Raw genomic sequence first — 19715 nt, 5'->3', positions numbered from 1 at the left:
TGTGATGAGATACATCAGAAATGTATTTCCACATGGTAGTACAAGGAATGCAAATACCATCACTCTCTATATTCAGCTGTTTGATATCTGCATATAATTTTACTTATGTAAGGAGCTAAATATTCACTGGAATAAAGTGTCTCATTTTATCAATTGTGGTCATGGATGAAAAGCTTGAGAAGTCTTATGCAAAAACTGTATGTTAAGGCAATTGATTTTCCCTTCAATTATCCTTCAAAAGAAAGTACTGTCCCTTATCTGTCATGTGGTTATCCCTTACTTCCAGACAAGAAATATGACTGCTGACTAATCTGTAAGACAGTAGCACAGTAATGTTGATAACATACTAGTGATATGCCACAAGAGGTACTCCTTATAACTGGTTACCAAACCATGTGCATCTGCCAGCTGAGAGACTGATGTAGAGTTCAATGACCCATGAACTGGGACATACTCAACTAGGTTGTGTTAATGTAACATCAGTAATTTTATCAGGAAGGCACATCTTGAAGGTTGTTGACAAGAACAGGATTGTATGAGGGACTGCAAAAGTACAAGCAAATGATGACAGTGAAGGCCTTGGAAATCCAGAGGCTCAGATACACACAGAGCACAGTGGCCAAACTGCCTTCACTGCAGGAATGCAGCCTTGTACACTGGATAACACGGGGTCTGGGGATGACAAAGAGAGCACAAGAAGTGATTCCAGGAAATGTGAAAGACTGGTGGTAAAACTTAAACACAGTGTGGAATTGCTGGCCAGTGAATGAACAGCCAGCAAGTGGACATGGGCAGCAAATGAATAAAAATAACCCTAAAGTGAAGCTAAGAGCAAAGAGGAAGAAAACTTCACCATCACAACAGTATGTTCTTCCTGGTGAAGAACCCAAGACACTGAAAACTTCCTATAACCACCTACCCCTCTCTTTTTGGAGAAGCAGACCTCTCCTGCCTCATGTTGGCCTTTGGACCTCCAGGGACATAGGCAGGGCCAGTGTAACACGAGGGAATGGAGTCGATGCTGGAAAGCTTGTGTATGTGAACTTCAACTACTTCATTAATAGGAATTAGCAATAATTGGTGGGTCTAAGATGTTCACATTCATGGGCTGTTAACAAAGTTTTAAATAGATTTTGCTAGTTCAGTTACAGTAAATAATACACTTCTGAATGTGTGTATAAGGTTTGTGTTGACCACATAAATCACAAGAGAAGTTGGGTACCCTGCACTTCAGGCAGTTACTAAAATATATGTGATCTTTTTCTCCAGTGATCACAACTGGATATAATGAGGTTGAACAAGGTTGGAGTCCATCCAAGAACCTCAAGTGTATGATTTTCCCTCTCACATAAAATAAGCAAGCTTGGAAATTTTGGTCAAAAAGAGTAAAACTGGATTTTATGGGAACTGAAAGGAGATCTAGATCTAGGTAGTTGTTGCTACTCAGAAAGGATGGAGGCTGCTGAGACTGCACAAATGCTTGCCAGAAACATTTGGTGCCACAAGATGGCAATCCTGCATTTCCCAGAGCCCTCGCTCCGGTAGAAGGTTCCGGAAGTTCAGTAGCATCAAGGAGCAGGAGAGCTACAACGCATCAAGGCAGTATAAACAACAGTCAACTCGGAAGCAGAGTCATTATAATATGTTGCACAATTATTTCTTGTAATAGTTTATTAAGCTATCTTTATAACAGAAAAGCTACATGAGGCGTGGAAACATGAAACTAGATTTATCATCCTAATGCTATTTTGGCAATTTTCCCATAACACTGGGAACATTCAGGGCCTTGTGATTAGTACTTGTTACCACTGCTAGAAAGAATGATTCACTCCCCTAAGGGGGTTTTGGCCAGGCTGGAATGGTGGAAAGAGATTAAGAGTGGAAATCTGGTGAAGAAGCCAGAACTGTTTTAGAAAAAAAAAATTATCTATATATGTGCACATGGAATATATATATTATGTATAGTGTATTTATATACATTGAATATTTGATCTTTACTACATTACATGTAGCATACATACAGTGTGTATACATATAAGTACTCTGTTGTGGGTGCTGCAAAAAACATGAACAAGCACAGTAAAAAATAGCAGACAAATACAGAAACCAAGTAAGTTTCAAAGTTTGAAATTTCTGTTAGTTTAGTTAAATGTCTGGCAAAGTACTTAGACTTTTGTATGAACAAAAAAAATAGTAACCAGGCATACAACTCCAAGCCCTGAAGTATTCTCCAGCAACTCAAAGTACCAGAGCAGCATTTACTCCTTTATGAGTTCTCTCTCTCATAAACCAGAAGTCTGGGATAGTATGATTCTCCTTGGAGACCCATTATCATAAGTGGTGAATCAAGCCCCCCAGAATCTCCATGCCTCATGCAAACATGAGAGGACATAGAGGTGTGTCCTTCAGAATGGATTTACTACACAGGCTGCCTCACCATCTCTCACAGAAGAGCTCTACCAGCTTTAGCTACAAGGCTGGCTGCAATGTTACATGGACCAGCTTTAATCTGCACTTCAGTAACTACATCCAGTTATATGCAAGCCACAGGCAATCTACAGATGGTAATCTGGAAGTGTAGCACTAAATCAAAGGGACAGCAGGCTTCACTGGACAAAAACAGAAGATGTCAATGGAGCACAGACTAAGTTCATGTCATGTGCTGCTTTTGGCGAGAACATCAAAGCCACCAAATATGCCTGTGTCTGCATGGCAACAGTGGAGGAATTTTATTTTTCTAATTAGAATTATGATGAACCCCTGAGAGAAATAAGAATGACAAAACAATTGTTGGCAGTATTAATGGCCTAAGAATGAGGTTATAATTCACTAAGTTAATTGTGTACATTTTGCTCATCAGTAGCCAAACCATATTCATGATTTACTGTCAATAGACAGATTTTTAATACATTTTGCTGTTTTCCTCCAGCAGCATAGCCTCCCAATCAGTTAATAAAATGATGTAAGACAATCTGAAAAAGACAAGTGAGCTTCATCTATATGTCATTAATAGTGCAATTAAAGAGACACAACAAACAAACTTCAAACATTCCTGTTTGAAAATGTGTGTGAGCACCACTTGAGCTTAACTGTACCACTACCAAACATATCAGAGGAGAAATGTTTCTTCCAGTCCATTTATGCTAATTGCTTGCAGTATTTCATGTATACTGAATTAGTTTCCTCTATTTATGGGGGTGTTTTTAAAAAGCATAGGAGAGAAAAAGAACACATATCCCCAAAAGGGAGCAAATTAAAAGTGTACATTGACAAAAGTTGCCAGAGCTGTATTACACAGCCATGCTTCTGAAGGAAATCCATGTAGCATCCAGCTGCCATAATCAGTGTCCTCCAGCTACAGTAACAACTACATTAACATCACAATTCCCATTACAACTTTCAAAAACATCTGAAATGCAACAGCTGTCCAGGAAAACAATTACTTTTACTTGAGTATCCAAAAATCACTGCAAGGTAGTGTTTCCATGGGGGTGCTGCAGAAAAAGCACCATTTATGTACTCAGCAACAGCACCTCCTGCAACGCACCGATTTTCTCTGCCAGTTTTCTTCCACAGATATGGATTCAGCTGGGGCTTAGTTACCTTTACTCCTAAAACTTTCCTTTACATCTGTGTGAAGAGGCTTACCTCTAGGAGCCATGGTTTTAGTTTTCTGTCCAGCAGAATATCAAAGCCCAGGACCTCGAAGCAGACGCTGTCGCTGCCCGGTGCCTGCCCGGGCCTGCACATGCGATAGGCGTGCAGGACGTGCGGCTCTGCAACGATCAGAGTCTTCACCACCAGCTCCTGCAGGGGTGGGGCCCACAGACACTCATCAGGACACAAGGCACCAGGATGTACCCAATTACTGGGTTTCATACTTTACTAGTTTAAATTTCATTTACATATCTACTAAAAAAATTAAAGTACCAAACAAATAGTCTATAATAAATAAACTATTTCCATAGGAGGAAAACATATAATTTTATATAGTTCTAGACTATATTGTTATACTTCGCGTGGTACATATGAACTTGGAGAAAAATAATAAGTTAAATAATAAAAGCATATGGGGAACATAGTACAGTGTAGCCAATCTTCACCCATTTCATTTTGCAATATCGTTTTCAGCAAGTATTCTCAGAATCATACATACAGCTCTAAGCTCTAACAGTCTTAGGCCTGTTCCTCACCTAAAGACACCTGTAATGCAACCACTTTAGTGGTGCTGGTCAAAGTCCACAGATATGTACAATACTGACTACAATATTGTAAATATTCACACATAAAATTCCCTTTATACTCTAGAAAAGTCTCCAAGAATTTAAATGGGATGGTTCCTTTGTATCACATGACTTATGTGAACCACTCTTTTAAAGGACTTTTGATCCTCAGAAAAACATTAACATTAAATTTGTCATCTGACTCTGAAGTTAGTCTTTTAAAAAACATAATAATCATTTCTAGTATGTCCTTTGTGGCATGCATTGCTGAGAATTTGGATTAATAAACTTTCAGAAATCATTCTGTATTGCAGTAAAACAGAAGCAACTAATTTTCTAAGAACACACAAAATAAATAAAAGTTTGTCTTACTGAAATATCACTCCAGAATTTGGAGACATCAAGATTATTTGTTTCTAGAAACTCAGTAAACCATTTTATGGAGCGTTTGCTTCCTTTGTCTTCTGTTTCATCCCGTTCAAAGTGCTCATTATGTTTATTGACAGAGTAGTTAGTCAGATGCATATACAGTTGACTCTAAAAAAAGGGAAAAAGGATATAAAAAAAAAACTTAAATACAACTCCAGAATAGTCAATTCAAAATAATGAAAATTTTAAAAGTACATTAAATCAATAATGACATAGCCAAACAGTTCATATTTGCAAATACACTATATGCAATTCTTGGAGATTTATACTGATTGCTGAATGTTCTAACCCTCTTCCAGCAAAACCTGGGCTCATATTTAAGCCAGCTGCAGTCCACTGATCTGCCACTCAACATCTGGTTAGATAATATAATATATCTGCCATTTTTACAGGTCTGTATGTAAACAACTAGCTAAAAACGTGAAAAGCAATTATGATAACTTACAGAATGATTACATTCCACAAGAAGCAAACAATAAAGATGGTATTTTGAAGTGCTACTTTAAAAGTGCTAAAAAACACTCTGGCATCTGTTTCATAGACAATCCCACATTTCAGTTTTCACTGTAGCTTATTTATGAGAAATGTTCTCATTATAGTGATACTTTAAAATATCTTTTACATATAAACTCATCTGCCACATTGATATCTGCCAAAATTGCTCATTTTTAACTGGCTGGTAGCCATACATCAGAGGGAGGTAAATTTCAACACATACACAACATAAATGAGTGAGTACTACAGTTACTTTAAGGAGCAAAATGTCACCAGCATTAGATTCATGTTATCAGTTGAATTTAAAAAAAACATTCACTTTGCAAGGCCAATTTATAAATCATGCTCTGTAGATTTATGTCCCAGTGCAGATATTAATTTAGCTTTCCACTTACACTACCATGAGGACTGTCCTCATCACAGTTCTCTGTCATGTTTGATTACATACAGGAGAGCAGTTGATATTCTAAGTTGACCATAAGCTTTCTGTTCCATTTCCTCTTTGATAGCTAACACAAGCCTTCTGCTGTCATTTATCTCACTATACTTCCTTATGTTTAAAAAAAACTTCATGAAATTTAACAAACAACTCGATTTAACTGCAAACTAGTTAATAACATAGTGTAGCAGCACTAGAAGTAATGAATCTCTCCCATGGCTTCCAATTACTCCTTTGAGAATCATTCTGAAATCTATTGGGTTTCAGTCATTATAACTGTAATCTTTCCATGAAATTCAAATTATTTCAGACAAAAGTAATTATTTTTCGGACTACAAAAAAAAATGAAAGTGTTTTGTTAAACATGTGAACTAATAGTCAGAAGTTATTTGGAACAATGTCACTATGGAATAATGTCACCCAGAGAACAATGTCATTAGGGACAGGCCAGGTTATTTCATACAATAGACAAACCAGAGCATGAGCAGTTGTGAGAACAACAGAAACAACTGCCTGTTCCATTTATCCTCTCAGAGCATATTTCAGTGCTGCTAATGCCGAGATTAGTAGCAAAACAAAAATATTAAAAGCAAGCTATTCCAAATATAGTACTGGAACCCTTCCAAATACAGCATTTGTACTGGGTTACAAATTATACCTGCATTTTTCAAAGATGCACCAAGACACAGTCACAATTTTAAGTTGCAAGTAGGGAGAAAGGCTCTACATGTGTTGTCTGCTACATAATTACACTGAAGTAGCTCTAAAAGTATATGTTATGGAAAAAGAAATATACAATGGAGTACAGAGTGAGGTATAAGAAATCAAATCTACCAGTGCTTCAAATCTACTTCTTTCTTACATATCTGCATTTTAGTCTGTGCCAGAAGAGAAGGGTTACACCCCTCAACAGGCCAAGATGCTATCCAGTGAACAAGGGGATGAAAGTGTCCAAAATCTTTAGCATGCTCCTCACCATTTCTTGGTTTTCCCCAAGTTCACAGGCAGCCCTACTGATCACCCTAAAGCTCCAGGTCTGTCCTGTCCGTGCTGCAGCGGGCACTGGCCAAGAGCAGCAGATCCCTCAGTTCAGTGACCCCCTCCCACACTGCTCCCTTCTGCTGCTGCTTCCCTCTGTTCTGAAACCTGCAGCACCCTCAGCACAGGCTCTAAACTTCAGGGACATTAAACAACGACCTGGCAGGAGATAAACCTTATTACCACCTCCCACCCCAGCCCAGACTGAGTCTCACATGAACATAAAAGCAAAGTGACTGTTCTTGGAGTGAGCTGATTTACTTTATTTTTTCTGGGTTGAATGTCAATAATTGATATCTTTTGCTTTCTTGTAGAAAACATTTAAATATGTACGTATGTAGCATACATACATGCAGTCATATAAAATTTTTACATATAAGCAATAATATGGCTATGCTTGTGATTTTGAAAAGCATGAGTTAAGTACTTTCATTTTAATTTTTTCTCTTCAATGACAATGCAGAAGTTCATCCAGATGAGCATCCAATTAAATCTCACACCCCAATTTATTTTATCTTACCTTCTCCAAACCCTATACAGGTGGAAGTCTATATGCACAAGCAATAAATTGGAATGAACTCCAACTTACCAAATTTGAGTCACTGGGGGGGTGATACTTTTCCGTGCCCATTCTCACCAGTCCATCATGATATAAAAATACTTTTAATGGATCACAGGAGGTTACAAGAATATACACACGTAAATCAAACTTGTAGCCTTCCATAAGAAATGGTTTGTCAAGATATTCCTGAACAATTAAGTGATCCTGAGCTTGTAACTTTTCTCCATTTCTTATTAAAGAGATCCTGGTAAAAACAAAAGTTATTTTAAAAATGTGGAACTTGAACATTACTCTATGAAATACATTTCCATGGTCACTCAGCCAGGTAATCAGCTAAAGTCTACCCAGAGAAAGAGACGTACGTATCTAGTTTTTAGGGTAGAGAAAAGGTTCCATTCCCTTACATGGCTTTTGGTTTCCTGTCCTTTATGGTTCTTCACTGGATGAAAACAGGCAATGAGCCATTTCAAAATAACTTTCTGCTTGCTTTGATTCAACAATTTGTAGTAATGGGTTTGCTCTGCACTCAGAAATTGTTTGGCAGAACGACCAGTCTCCAGCTTCTGTGATTATTCCCCCTGCAGCTCTAAAAATAGACTTCCAGTCTTTGTCACAACTCCTGCACGAGGTACAGGCTGCAAAGAACTTCCAGTGCTAACCTGACATACTGATGATGTTTGCAAAGCAGGACACTGATCTGCATGGCTAAGAATGGCATAGATTAAGCTTAGTATTTCTGTATTTCCAGTTTCCCCACATCAGAATGAAAAAAGGTTTATATATGAATTATGAACTCCCAATTTCTAACTACATAGACTTTTAAATAACTGTAAAAGCTAATATTTTAAGTATGCAGTTATTAACCTCAAATTCCCAGAACTTTGCTACCTTAATCTTATTCTGTATTATTTAAGATACATTTCAGAGTTTTGGTGCTGAATATTCCTATCACTGAAGGTACTGAAGTACCTTCCAGGCATTCCTCTGAACTATGCTGGTATCTTTCCCTTCAGCTTATCTTTGTCCTTATCAAGAGGACTGAAAAATGAGGAAATGGAGAATTTCAGGGGCCTTACTTTTCTAGTAATTCTGATATATTTTGAATAACTAAGAGCTTTACTATATTGTATAGTCCAAATTGATATTAAAAGCAATAAAAGCTACAACTGAAATATCTAGAAACAAGAACTAATAATACAATTGCAATATTTATCTCATTAGATTTTTACTATGCAGCCCTGTTACAGACAAAACTGTTTCAATTCAGCTGCAGGTCGTGGTCTCTTCAGGGGTGTCCCTCTTCCAGCATGGGTGTCACCTCCTCCCAGGAGTGCACCTCCAGCCACATCCCCAAGAGCAGTTCCTCTTCTCTCCTATACCTTGCAGCTGCTGCTCTCAAACACATTTCTGCTCCTCTGCCTGGCTGTGATTTGGGAATGCAACAGGGTGTCTGGGCTGGTCTCAGAGCTGGGAAACATCCTGACATCCTCCCACACGACACCCCCACAGCCTCCAGCCACCAGAACCCTCCCCTTTATGCCCAGTGTGGTCTCACCCCATAAGTCTAAAAGCAGCAGATAAATTCATAATAAAATTATCATGAACTTAATAATTAAGTGAGCTTATTTGAGGCTTGTGAAGCCTTCACCCTATACATGGACCTTCATGCAACTTGAAATACAATATTCTTACTAATACACAGCTTCTGTTAATGTCATTAGCACTGGATTTCACGTTTGATGGGTGAGAAGACTGAAGTGAACTCACAACCTACCCATGTCCCATTGCACCATTAGCTGGTTTGACTATGAAAGTTTTCTGTCTACGTTTCTTCTTCAGTTCTTTTACATAGTTCTGAAACTGTGTGTATTCTGCAGGGAAGATCCACGTCCGAGGAATAAAACTGTACTCCTGAGGCTGACTCTTGATCATTCTGTAAAAAAAAGTTTAATTGAGTTAAAATCTTCTGACTACTTTGATGTTTCAATCCTCAGGATTAAAAAGCATTTATGACAATGTGACAATGGAACTTTTTCAACAAAATTCTGTAACATGAAATCAAACTTCTGCATTTCTTTAAGCATAGTTTGAGCTCTGTAACATATTCATACGCATGTGCATATGTTATATTCAAACACAGACTGTCTTGTGCATTTTTGCTTATTATCAAATGTGCTTATTATGTTACTTGGCATCCATCTCATTCTTGGCATCCATTTGACTCCTGTTACAATTTTTGGCCAGTTACTCAGATGATTTCCTGCTATTCCTATTCTTTGAAATATTTTAGAAATATGGATATTTTGGGGGGGAAGGGGCAGAGAGATATTTGGCAAGTATTTTAATTTTCATACTGTTATGTGTTTGGGGAGGTATGAGGATCAACACACACAAAGAAGAGGATAGGGGATATTTGGAGTTTCTTCATGGGTGCAAAAAATACTAATAACAGGCATCAAGATAAGTGTAAAAGAGGCAATATCATTTCCATTTTTCATTTCTACTATGAGCCTACATAATAATCCTGATGCAGTATAAGATACTTTTTCTTTAAGTGGCTTAAATACTAATGGAAAAAACAGAGCTGTCAGCCACATCTGTAAGGCTAGGACTGCAGCCAAGCCCTACTGGCATAATAGATATTCTGTCACCAAACTGCGTAGCCAACTCCCCAGCAAATATTCTGCAGAATCTACAATAGCTGTAGTATAGTCCTGCATGAGGGTCAGTGCTTTCACAGCTTCATCATAACTATTATTTTTAGAAATCTGATTTAATGAAAACCACTAAATATTCAGGAAAATTTTAAAAAACATAAGTAGACATTATAATTCCTGATTCATGCATATTGTTAAACTACTCTCCATCTGCTCTATATTTACAAGTGTTATTACTTTGCCAACTGAGTAGCTTATCTAGGCAGAAATTGTCTTATTTTTAGGCAAAAAGCAATTTCTGTGTTAGTTTAAATCCCTCTCCAGATTATTTATCATATGCATCCTGTTACATGTTAGAGACTTGCCATTTAACTTACTCAAGGGTTTCAATACACACACTCCCTACTCAATGAATATAGCTTCAAAGTATTCCAGATATATTCATAGTATTTTGTGACTGCAAGTACATCAGTCCTATATGCCTTTTCCTTTTGATGCATAACTGGGTAGATTACAAACACTTAATAATATGAAGTGGAATACTTGGGCATTGTTTACAAGTTCTGGGGCTCACTAAAACTTTCAACAAAAGAATTCAGCTCTGTTCTTTCCTCGCTTGGCCCTATTCAGAAAGGGCTTAGGAACATAATCAAGTAGCTTGTGGAATCAAGGCCTATTCCACTACAATAGCCCTATTTTTCAGCACATCTGCTGTCCACTGCTGTGGGTAACCACTTTTTCACTGTGCTGCTCTATTCTTTAGCCTTCACAGTCCTTACCAGGAGGTCTGAGAATTAAACACCAAATTATTGTTCTTCTGAGTGCTATTTTAGCTCACAGATGTGGTCAGACTGTGCTCTTGATCTCAGAGTACTTTCTGTTCAGCAGAGTCCAAGGTATTGAACAAAACACAGTTTACTAAAGACATGACTTGTCAGTCCAACAACACAGGTTCCACTGCCCAGGTTTCAAAATCCTCCGGCTTTTCAAGTATGAAAGGAGGTTAGTAGGTAGGGATGGATGAGAATGATTCTTGGCCCATGATCAGTTCATGAACCTTTTAAATATAAATAACAGAGGAGCTGCAAAAAACCACCATCTTACAGATGGATCCATTCATCCATTCTCCCCCATTTACTGTATTCATTCTCTAAGCACACTTATCCTTCACATGAGGAGCTCTCATCTAAGAGTGCATTCAAAAATGGTCTCTTAAGATCTAGCTGGCCCTACAATGGCACTTCTATTACTATTATTTTTTTCTCTCTTGTGTTCTGATTATCACCCTTGAAAATGTTGCTCATGCCTGTTTTTGTTCTCCATTACATTCCTCTTTCTACCTGTTCCATTACTCCACGTTCACTTTCTTTGCTGGGTTGTCTTCATTCATATTACACATGCTACATATTACACTGCCCCCTTCCACTCTTCTGCATGTGAAAACCACGTTGTCCTATGATTCAGACCCTGGATATTAGCTGCAAAAGGAATTCCTGAAGTGCCTTTCCTCCTGAATAGTATTTGCCTATAGTCAGGTAGATTTGCTCTTTCACTCCATTCCCAATAACTTGCATAAAATGGAAGGGTGAGATCAGTATAACATCAAATGTAGAAGTAAAAGAAAAAAAGACTCTACTCCCCACCAATTCTCAAGAGAAGTTCATGAACTGTCAATGATAGCAATCAGTAGAGTCAGTAATGGGAATAGAAAAGATGGCATGCAGCAGAAAAGCAAGAGAATAGAATTAGTGTTTCTGCACAATCCTGTTTAAATAAATTTTAAGACAGAACAACAGCTGTAGGGGAAAAAATCCTGCACTCTACAGGAAAGAGCCTGCTCAACCATGTATCCCAACTGGCTTGTGATTTCACAAGCAGTCTCAGGGCATATAATTTTGTGTGTTCTAGTTACAGAACAGAAAAGGGAAGAGAAAGAAACTGAGAGAGAAAGAGGAGATAGCACATTAATTACATTAATATGAAAACAAATTCTCTTCTGGTAACAGTAAATGCAGTGTAAGTAATGTTGGGAGCCAGAAGATTAATTCTATTAATAACTGCTCTTCAAACTAACTTAGATTAGAATAACCAAAATACTGACACATATTTATCCCCAAAGTTCTCCTTATTTTCAGGCTGTCAAATCATTATTTAGTATTGTTTTCTTACAGGTCTTGCTCACAGATTCCCAGTGAGGATAATTCCTCAGAAGCCAGTTACTCCACTATAGTGAGAACGTTTAATTAGACAAATGAGCCTCACTGACTTACTTTTTATATAAACAATAAGATGCTTCACCTTTGGTCATCTGGTCCAACCTCCCTGCTCAAGCAGGGCTATCCTAGAGCACATTGCACAGGATTCCAGATTCACTATCCATCCACATACTAGTTATTTTTCTGTTCTACCACTATAGGATATATAGCTGGGTGTATTATGGATTAAGTTTATTGTACAATAATTCAAGGCTCACCTACATTCTTCAATGTGCAGACAGAGAACTGAACCCACATCATTTTCCATTGAAGTCAATTGGAGAGATACAGTAGCCCACTCCAGTACTACAGATCCAGGACCAAAGCAAAAGTTATTAAAGAACTTTGGAAATTATTCTTGGTCCTCTCACAGTTTCTCAGTAAAAATGAACTAACTTTACAAGCAAGAGTTCCATATTGTATTGCATTAAATACTATAGCTGGAAAACTTCTTAATATTAAAAGAAATATTACTTAGTCATGTTTCTTGCCAGAAAATCCTTTCTGCATATCTCTCCCATTCCTGGAAAATGGTTGATTCTCTGAGGAAGTAGAAAAAAAAGAAAGCTGGTTGATACTTCCTAGTTTTTCTGGTATACCTAATACAATCATTTAAAACATTCAACTGCATGCTCAGACAAAAATAAATAGTATTAAATCTAAATTATTTAAGATAATATCTTACATTATACTACATATTCTTAGCAATAGTAAAGATGCTGTAAGTTGTATTCTCCTCCATCAACATAAGTGCCTATTGATTTCATTTCATACATGAGACTATCATACCCTTATTCACCAAGCTATCTAGGAACAAAGAATGCTATCACAAACTAACGGTAAAGAAACCAAATTATTTATTCACAGATACTGTGGAGAGAGCTCTGGTTGTTAACTTACTGCTTAAAAGCTTACGAGATACTTATACATGAAGTTTTGCATTTCTTTCAAACTCTGATATTCACAACACCCCCAACTGGCAGACAAAACATGAAAGAACAGCCCCAAATATTTAAGCACCAGATTCCAAGTGGTATGAACAAATAACTCTGGGAAAGAGAATAGGATTTTAAGATAGGCAGTGGTACAGCCTCATTGAGCCTGGCTGGTTGTGTTTTGTGGAGGTTTCTTTGCCCTCCACACCAGTGAAACGGAGCACTGACACGTTACTGAATATTTCAGAGTGAAGCAGTGTACTGAAACATGTCACAAATCTGAAGTACCAAAAACCTCCTCTACCTGATAGTTCCGCAGCTCAGCAATCTTCTCTTGCTGCACAGCACAATCACTCCAGATAAGATTGGCTGTTTCATCTTCATCAGGTGTTTTCTCAAATCCCATTTCTTTTATTACTATACGTACTACGGAGAAATCACACACATAGGGACTATTTTGAAACTGTAAAATAGACTAATTTTCAAAATTTAAAAAACCAAGATTTTAAGCACTTCCAATATACGACCCTTTGTCTGAGAACAATGTTAGCATGCAAGCTATTTATCTTGCAATATCAGCCTATTGCAAACCTGCCATTAAAATGTTACAGCACCTTGCACTGAGGCAGGAGTCAGAGCACAACCACTATGGGAACTGAAAAAAGCCTCAGCGTATTCCCCAGTCATCTGGCAAAAGTCCACTCGTACAGCAGTCAGACTTAATCATGGTTATGACATAAGTTAATTTTAAAACAGTGATGCCTGTAAGTGTCAGTGCAGACAGGGACAAGAATGCCTCCTTAGTCCAGCTGCAGTAGTTTCCAAAGCAAATATATGCATTATTTTAAATTAAAAAAAAAAGAAAAAGAAAAAAAGAAAGAAGACTGATTCTGTGCCATACATAACTCTGATTGTAGGAAACAAGATTTTAGCACCAAGCATGAAAATACAAAACATTAGCAGATTTTATTGAAAAGCCTCTGTGTTATAATTAGAGTATTTAAATTTACACTGTTCATGTTTCAAGGCTTTATGGAGACTTCCAAACACATATATGACACATATATAGAGGGCTCTTCCCCAGCCTTCTTGATTACTTAAGTTTTTACCTTTCAAGGCCCTTCCCTGCGTAACAAATGGGGATTAACAGATGCACAGTGCTCAAAGCTATGAATTCAATGTTACAAGAAAACTCCAGGTTTCTTACAAAATACACTCCTTTGGAAATGTCTCACTGTCAGCTTGATGCAAAGTCTGTTAATTCACTCCATTACTTAGTAATTCGCTCACATCAATGGCTATTAGGATGAAAACAAAATATGTAGCTTCCTACCAATTTCATATTTTGTGCCAGCGATGTTTGCAGTGATGGCTCCATTGTTCTTCTTCTTTCTGACTTTTCTTTTAGTTGTGCCTTGATAGGGTAGTTCTGAACTCAAAGTCAGAGGATCAGTTCCACGGTTATCTTTGAAAAATAATGTTGCAACTATCAACATTTTTATATCTCAAATAACATACACAAATGAACTAAAACTAAAAAAAAATGTACTTCATCACAATTTAGAGGTACAGCTATACTGAATAATTAATAGGTTATATTAAAAATTCAAGACTGTCATACCTCCCTCATTAGAAAAGGACGGCATTATAACCTAGGACAGTGCAGAAGTAGAGTTCAAATTCTGCTCCAAGTTCTTAGAAAATGGTGAAACTGTCAAACTCAAATTACTTAAAACTCCAGTCAGGCCATTTCAGTCTCTGGTTGTAGCAAAAATTAGTTCTGGAATGGATAGATATCTGCATTAAAAAAATGTAAGAGAGACTTTGTTATAGAGAAATCCTGAAAAAATAAACAGCAGAAAACTAAATATGGAAACACTTTTAATAACAAGTATAAAGAGTTGCTTATTTTGAAAGATTGATCAAGTTATTGTACATACAAAACTTTGTTCATTACAATTCAATTGTTTTCTTTCTGGGAAAAATCATTTGCATATTAATTTTCAAAATGAAATTATATTACCTTATCTTCCGATTTTCATTTGGATATGGGAGATTTTGGACATGCAAATAAGTAACACTGAATTCAATCAATACTGCTAATTTCTATCTCCACAAAGCTCAATGAATGGGTTGAAATATCAGGAAAAAACTCAGGAATAAAGCACTTCTAAACACACTGCTACACGACTTCGGGCATGCAGCGCTGTTATACCAAAGTCTGCAAGGAAACAAACACTGTCTTTGGCAGGCTGCCTCAAAAAAATCTACCAGTGTTCAAAACATATACAATATGTCACTGATTTTTCAATGCTTTCATTTCTTTTCTGCATTTATATGTGTAGCCTAAGTTCCTTACACTAGCTTTAGATTATTGCTGCTTTTAGTGATTGCAAAACTTATTTAAAAGAGCACAAGGAATTTCTTCTGCTATAAATAGCAGAAAATTACAGGAAAGTCAAATTCAGCCATGACTTATGATTGGTCATAATATCGGATAAGATGTGCATTAACAAAATTACCAAAACATTACTTATAAATCTTCATTTTTAATTGTGCCTGTCTGTGTGTGTATACACATGACAGAGAGAGAAGAGATGCAAGTATGTTCTGGACAAGTCACGCACTTGGTAAGAAAACACAAAACCAGATATTTTGAGCTGTAAGATCTTACTTCCTTTCAAGACAGACATTTACCCTTGGCAGTCCATTAACACAAAAGGATCAAAAGAACAGATTACGGTTCTATTATGACTGCCAGAAATGTACCAGGAGCCAAAACCTGCTTTGTAACAAGACGACCAAATATCCCTCATGTCCACTTAGTGGACCATGTGCATTTACCCACAAAGTAAGAACAGGGGGTGTTTTATACACAGCTACAATGTCAGACAGCACAGCAGTAACACCCAGCCATTTTGAAGTTTTAATGTTTTGGATGACATTATCCAAGAAGGTGGCCTGAAAGTCCTCCAGCCTGCTGGCAGACTAAAATTAGACACAGAGATGGGAAAGCAAAGCATTCATCCTCCTTAAAACCACTGTGAAGGAAAGGCAGTGCTGGGCACAGTGAGTCACTGGATATTGCATGTTATCTGTCTCTCAAGCTAAGAATACCATCAGAGTCCAAGACACGTTGAGTTCCTGGGAATAATACTGAAGTACGTCTGTTAGCCAGTTAAGGACTCCCATGCACGAACTCAAATGCCTGCCAGTTGTTTCTTTGCTGTACTGACTAAAAACTTTAAACAAATTTGGAAGAATGCTAGGAGGACTAACATTTCACTGTGAGAAGCACCAGCCCTTTACTAATGCAGCATGATTAACAAGCTACGATAGGCTAATAAAAAGCAAGCACCTCATAGAGCTTTCATTCAGCTTACAGTCAAAGAAAACTATCTGCCTAAGGTTACTATAACACACTGTATTCTGAAGGCTCTGAACTGCACCACATTGTTGAATTACTGCTTTTCTTTATATAGAAACTATTCTATTTCTTTTAAGAAGAATACTCTCTAGTATATAAATAGAATGTACCAACACTCAGGGTCTGTGACTTTCAACCAGTCAACTTCTTAGCACATACATGAGCTGAAAGTAAAGATTTATGATCACCTTTAGAGTAAACTATGGACAATTTGTAGTTCAGCCATATGGAAAACGAAGCAATGGGACTGTACTCTGTATTAAACCTTACTCTAGGATTTTCACTTTTCACAAGCACTGTCCCATACTAATAAAGTTAAACTGTATTCTGCCTTAAACTTTCATATAATAATTCAAAATTGTTTTACAACTGCTTCACTTCTCTTCAGTAGCCCATCTCCAAACAACCATTTAACCGAATACCAAAACACCAGCAGTTCTAAATCAGTAGTTTTCAAAAATATTTACATAGGATACAGTCCTTTTCTTTGTCCCTTTCCAAAGGGCAAATACAAGCCCAATGAAATGGGAGAGTTTCAGCTTTTCTTCCCACCATGTCGAGTGACAGATGAGAGACACTGCACCCCATCTGGGGGGATACACTACCCAAAGCACTACCTGGGAATCGTTCACTAAGCCATGGGAGCAGCAGACTTGTCCCTGTTTAGACCTCCATGCTTTCTATGTCCCCAGCAGCACAGTAGTGGGAAATTCCAATTCTGCAGCAAGAAAACCTAATACCAGCCTTCTGAGGAAGCTGCAATCTTTCCAGGTAAACTGCAACTGTTCCTCAAACTCCCCTTTAGATGAGCAGTTCTCTAACTGGAGGAACGGGTCACTTGGAAGAGAGGAAGACATCTCTGAGAGCAGTAGATGAAGGGCTGCTGCTGAGGGGAGAGAGCTGGAAGGACAGGGGCCCACTCTGACAGAGCACTGCGATGCAACATTGCAGGGCACAGGCCCTGGCAGCCACAAGCTCCTACACATCTTTCTCACTCTCTTTTTGAATTCTATACAGCAGAAATCACTCCAGAGTCACTTCGTCCTCTGACCCAGGTCCTCCCCAGGCACCTTTTCTTGGGTAACACCTCTTGATTTGTTATTATTGCCCAGCCCTACTCCTAGGTCAGAGCACAGGGGAAGGAAAAGACTTGGAGCACACACTCTGTGGGGAGCCTGTGCCACCTGATGGAATTGGCAGTTACAAGGCACAGCTCAGAGCAGGACTCACCTGCATCATGCACAGTAAGAGCAGCAGCACTGTCAGGTTATGATTACATCGAATTCTGAGGCAGTTCTTACAGCTGTGACAAGTTTTTACTTATAAAATAAGCACAACCCATAACCCGTTTTCAGCTACAGCAATGTAGAGGCATATCTCACTAGTAGTCTACCTGAAAGGCTTGTTTCTAAGAGATTGCTTTTAATAATATAGAAGAAAGTGTTCTATTTTCAAACTGGGACTTATGGAGCAAGTCAGCTGTCAGAAGTCTCTGAATTCACACTCAGAGAGAAAAGGATTGCAGTTCCTGCTGCATATCCCATTTCTCTGCTGAAATCCTGATACACATAAATTGGTGAAGGTTTGTTGCTCAACCACATAGATTCAAGGGTAGCTGAACAAAAATGGTTAATCTATAAATGGAGAAAGATTTGTGAAGAAGAAACGAATGCGTCTTCCTCAGGTTAGCACATTCTTATATAAACAACCACTTTGACTAAAAGTGCTCTACAGGGAAAAAAAAGATGAGATGTTATCTTTACAGCTGCCTGGCAAAGGTGTGAGAGTGCCAGGAGGAGAGATACATTGCACACAATCCTGTCCTAGAAAGTGATAGAAGAAAAAAAAAAGAAAAAAGAAAAGAAAAAAGGATCTTTCTTCCTCCAGGGACAGGAGAAGCAGGATACTCTTGTTGGGGAGGGAAATGTTGCACACAGAGAGAGACCAAAGCAGATGCCTGAGTCCATCTAAGGGAACAGTCTGAGCAAGACACAAAGGTGCCTCAGTAAAGAGCACAGGACAGTGGGAAGAAGTGGTTTCATAGTTAATGGAATGATCCCTGTTTCCTTGATAACAAGTTGTAACATATTACAGAAAATTAAAATCTAAGAGTATTTTGTGCTGTTCCACAAAGTGTAAGGAAACATAAGTTAGGAAATTGCCTGGAAAAAATTCCTCGATTATCTACAAGTATTTTTTAACAAACCCCTCTTATTTCCTGTTATTTGCACCAGACTCCTCACGAGTAACCTCTGCCTTTCACGCTCCTTCTCTTTACATCTTGATGCAGTAGGGAGCTGAAAAGATGATTTTTCATCTCTAAATAGGAATTGCAGGCCATTAGACCCCAGGTTTTTGTTTTGTTTTGTTTTTGCCAAAAAGTAAGCATTGCAGAAAAAGGTTAATTAAATCAGGTCAAAAAAGAGAATGGAGAGTAAAATTAAAACTGAAAATAAAGGAGTGCAACTTGAGAATCTATTCCAAAGAAGTCAATGAGATTCTTCAACCTAACTTGGATCATACCAGTAACTATGAAACTACTACTGTGTACCCTAACAAAAAGATACTGGATTGCACATTTAAAATGGATTTAGTCTAATAGACTTAAGCATTAAGAATGGTACAATCACCTACTATCAAATACTCCATGTTCCAAAACAGAGACAACACTGTCATTCAATATGCTGTTTTTAATGTGAACTTCTTCCTTCCTTCTAAGCTATTGTGACACTACTGGTGGCCAGTTTAAAAGGCTCCATGGACTAAGCATGTGCTTAACTTTACATACATGACCTGAAAACATGACTTGAGACCTTAAGCCATGGTACATATGACAAGACCTCTCAAAGACAACTAACATTTCTCAGGTATCTTCCTATTTACCTAGGTGAAATACTACAAAAAATAGATTGCCAGGAGGTTTTTTTTAATTCCCTGCATTATTTGGGTACAGATAAATAATCACTCATCAACAGTGGAATATTTTAGAATAGATTTTAAAACCAGCAGACTGCTTTCCTCTGAGCCCATCAGTACAATTTACCCAGTGCTGTCACAAGTGGCTGGAAATGCAGTGGCTGGAAAGAAATCCTCAAGGCTCCTGACATAAGGAGCTTTCATTGTGAAATGGAGACGCACTGAAGACACAGTTACAGAACTTGGCAGGTGACCATAGGTGGGAAAGACAGCATCACAGTGCTGCAATCCCCACTCTGCAATTAGCTGGAAAATCAAAATAACAAAAATTTCACAGAA

The 19715-nt window shown here is 37.8% G+C and overlaps 1 protein-coding gene across 8 annotated transcripts in view; it reads right to left on the bottom strand.

Annotated features, from left to right (window-relative positions):
- The window catches only part of TTLL7 (tubulin tyrosine ligase like 7), a 62591-nt gene that overhangs the window by 28451 nt on the left and 14425 nt on the right, over positions 1 to 19715 (bottom strand). For 4 of the 8 annotated variants that reach the window (XM_051796012.1, XM_051796017.1, XM_051796015.1 and 1 more), the window contains 8 exons: positions 14655 to 14830; positions 14367 to 14498; positions 13338 to 13459; positions 12573 to 12640; positions 8961 to 9119; positions 7214 to 7430; positions 4596 to 4760; positions 3649 to 3807 (listed from right to left, as the gene is read on the bottom strand). In XM_051796012.1, the coding sequence (XP_051651972.1) occupies positions 3649 to 3807; positions 4596 to 4760; positions 7214 to 7430; positions 8961 to 9119; positions 12573 to 12640; positions 13338 to 13459; positions 14367 to 14498; positions 14655 to 14679 (1047 nt within the window). In that variant the 5' untranslated portion in view covers positions 14680 to 14830. Of the gene's footprint in view, positions 1 to 3648; positions 3808 to 4595; positions 4761 to 7213; positions 7431 to 8960; positions 9120 to 12572; positions 12641 to 13337; positions 13460 to 14366; positions 14499 to 14654; positions 14831 to 19715 lie in introns of those variants that run through there. The other 4 variants (XM_051796018.1, XM_051796019.1, XM_051796014.1 and 1 more) reach the window with 3 other exon arrangements.

Source organism: Manacus candei, unplaced genomic scaffold (assembly GCF_025592945.1).
Source record: "Manacus candei isolate 608988 ecotype Guabito, Panama unplaced genomic scaffold, ASM2559294v1 h1tg000044l, whole genome shotgun sequence".
Taxonomy (NCBI): Eukaryota; Metazoa; Chordata; class Aves; order Passeriformes; family Pipridae; genus Manacus; species Manacus candei.
This window is presented reverse-complemented; position numbering and strand designations above follow the sequence as displayed.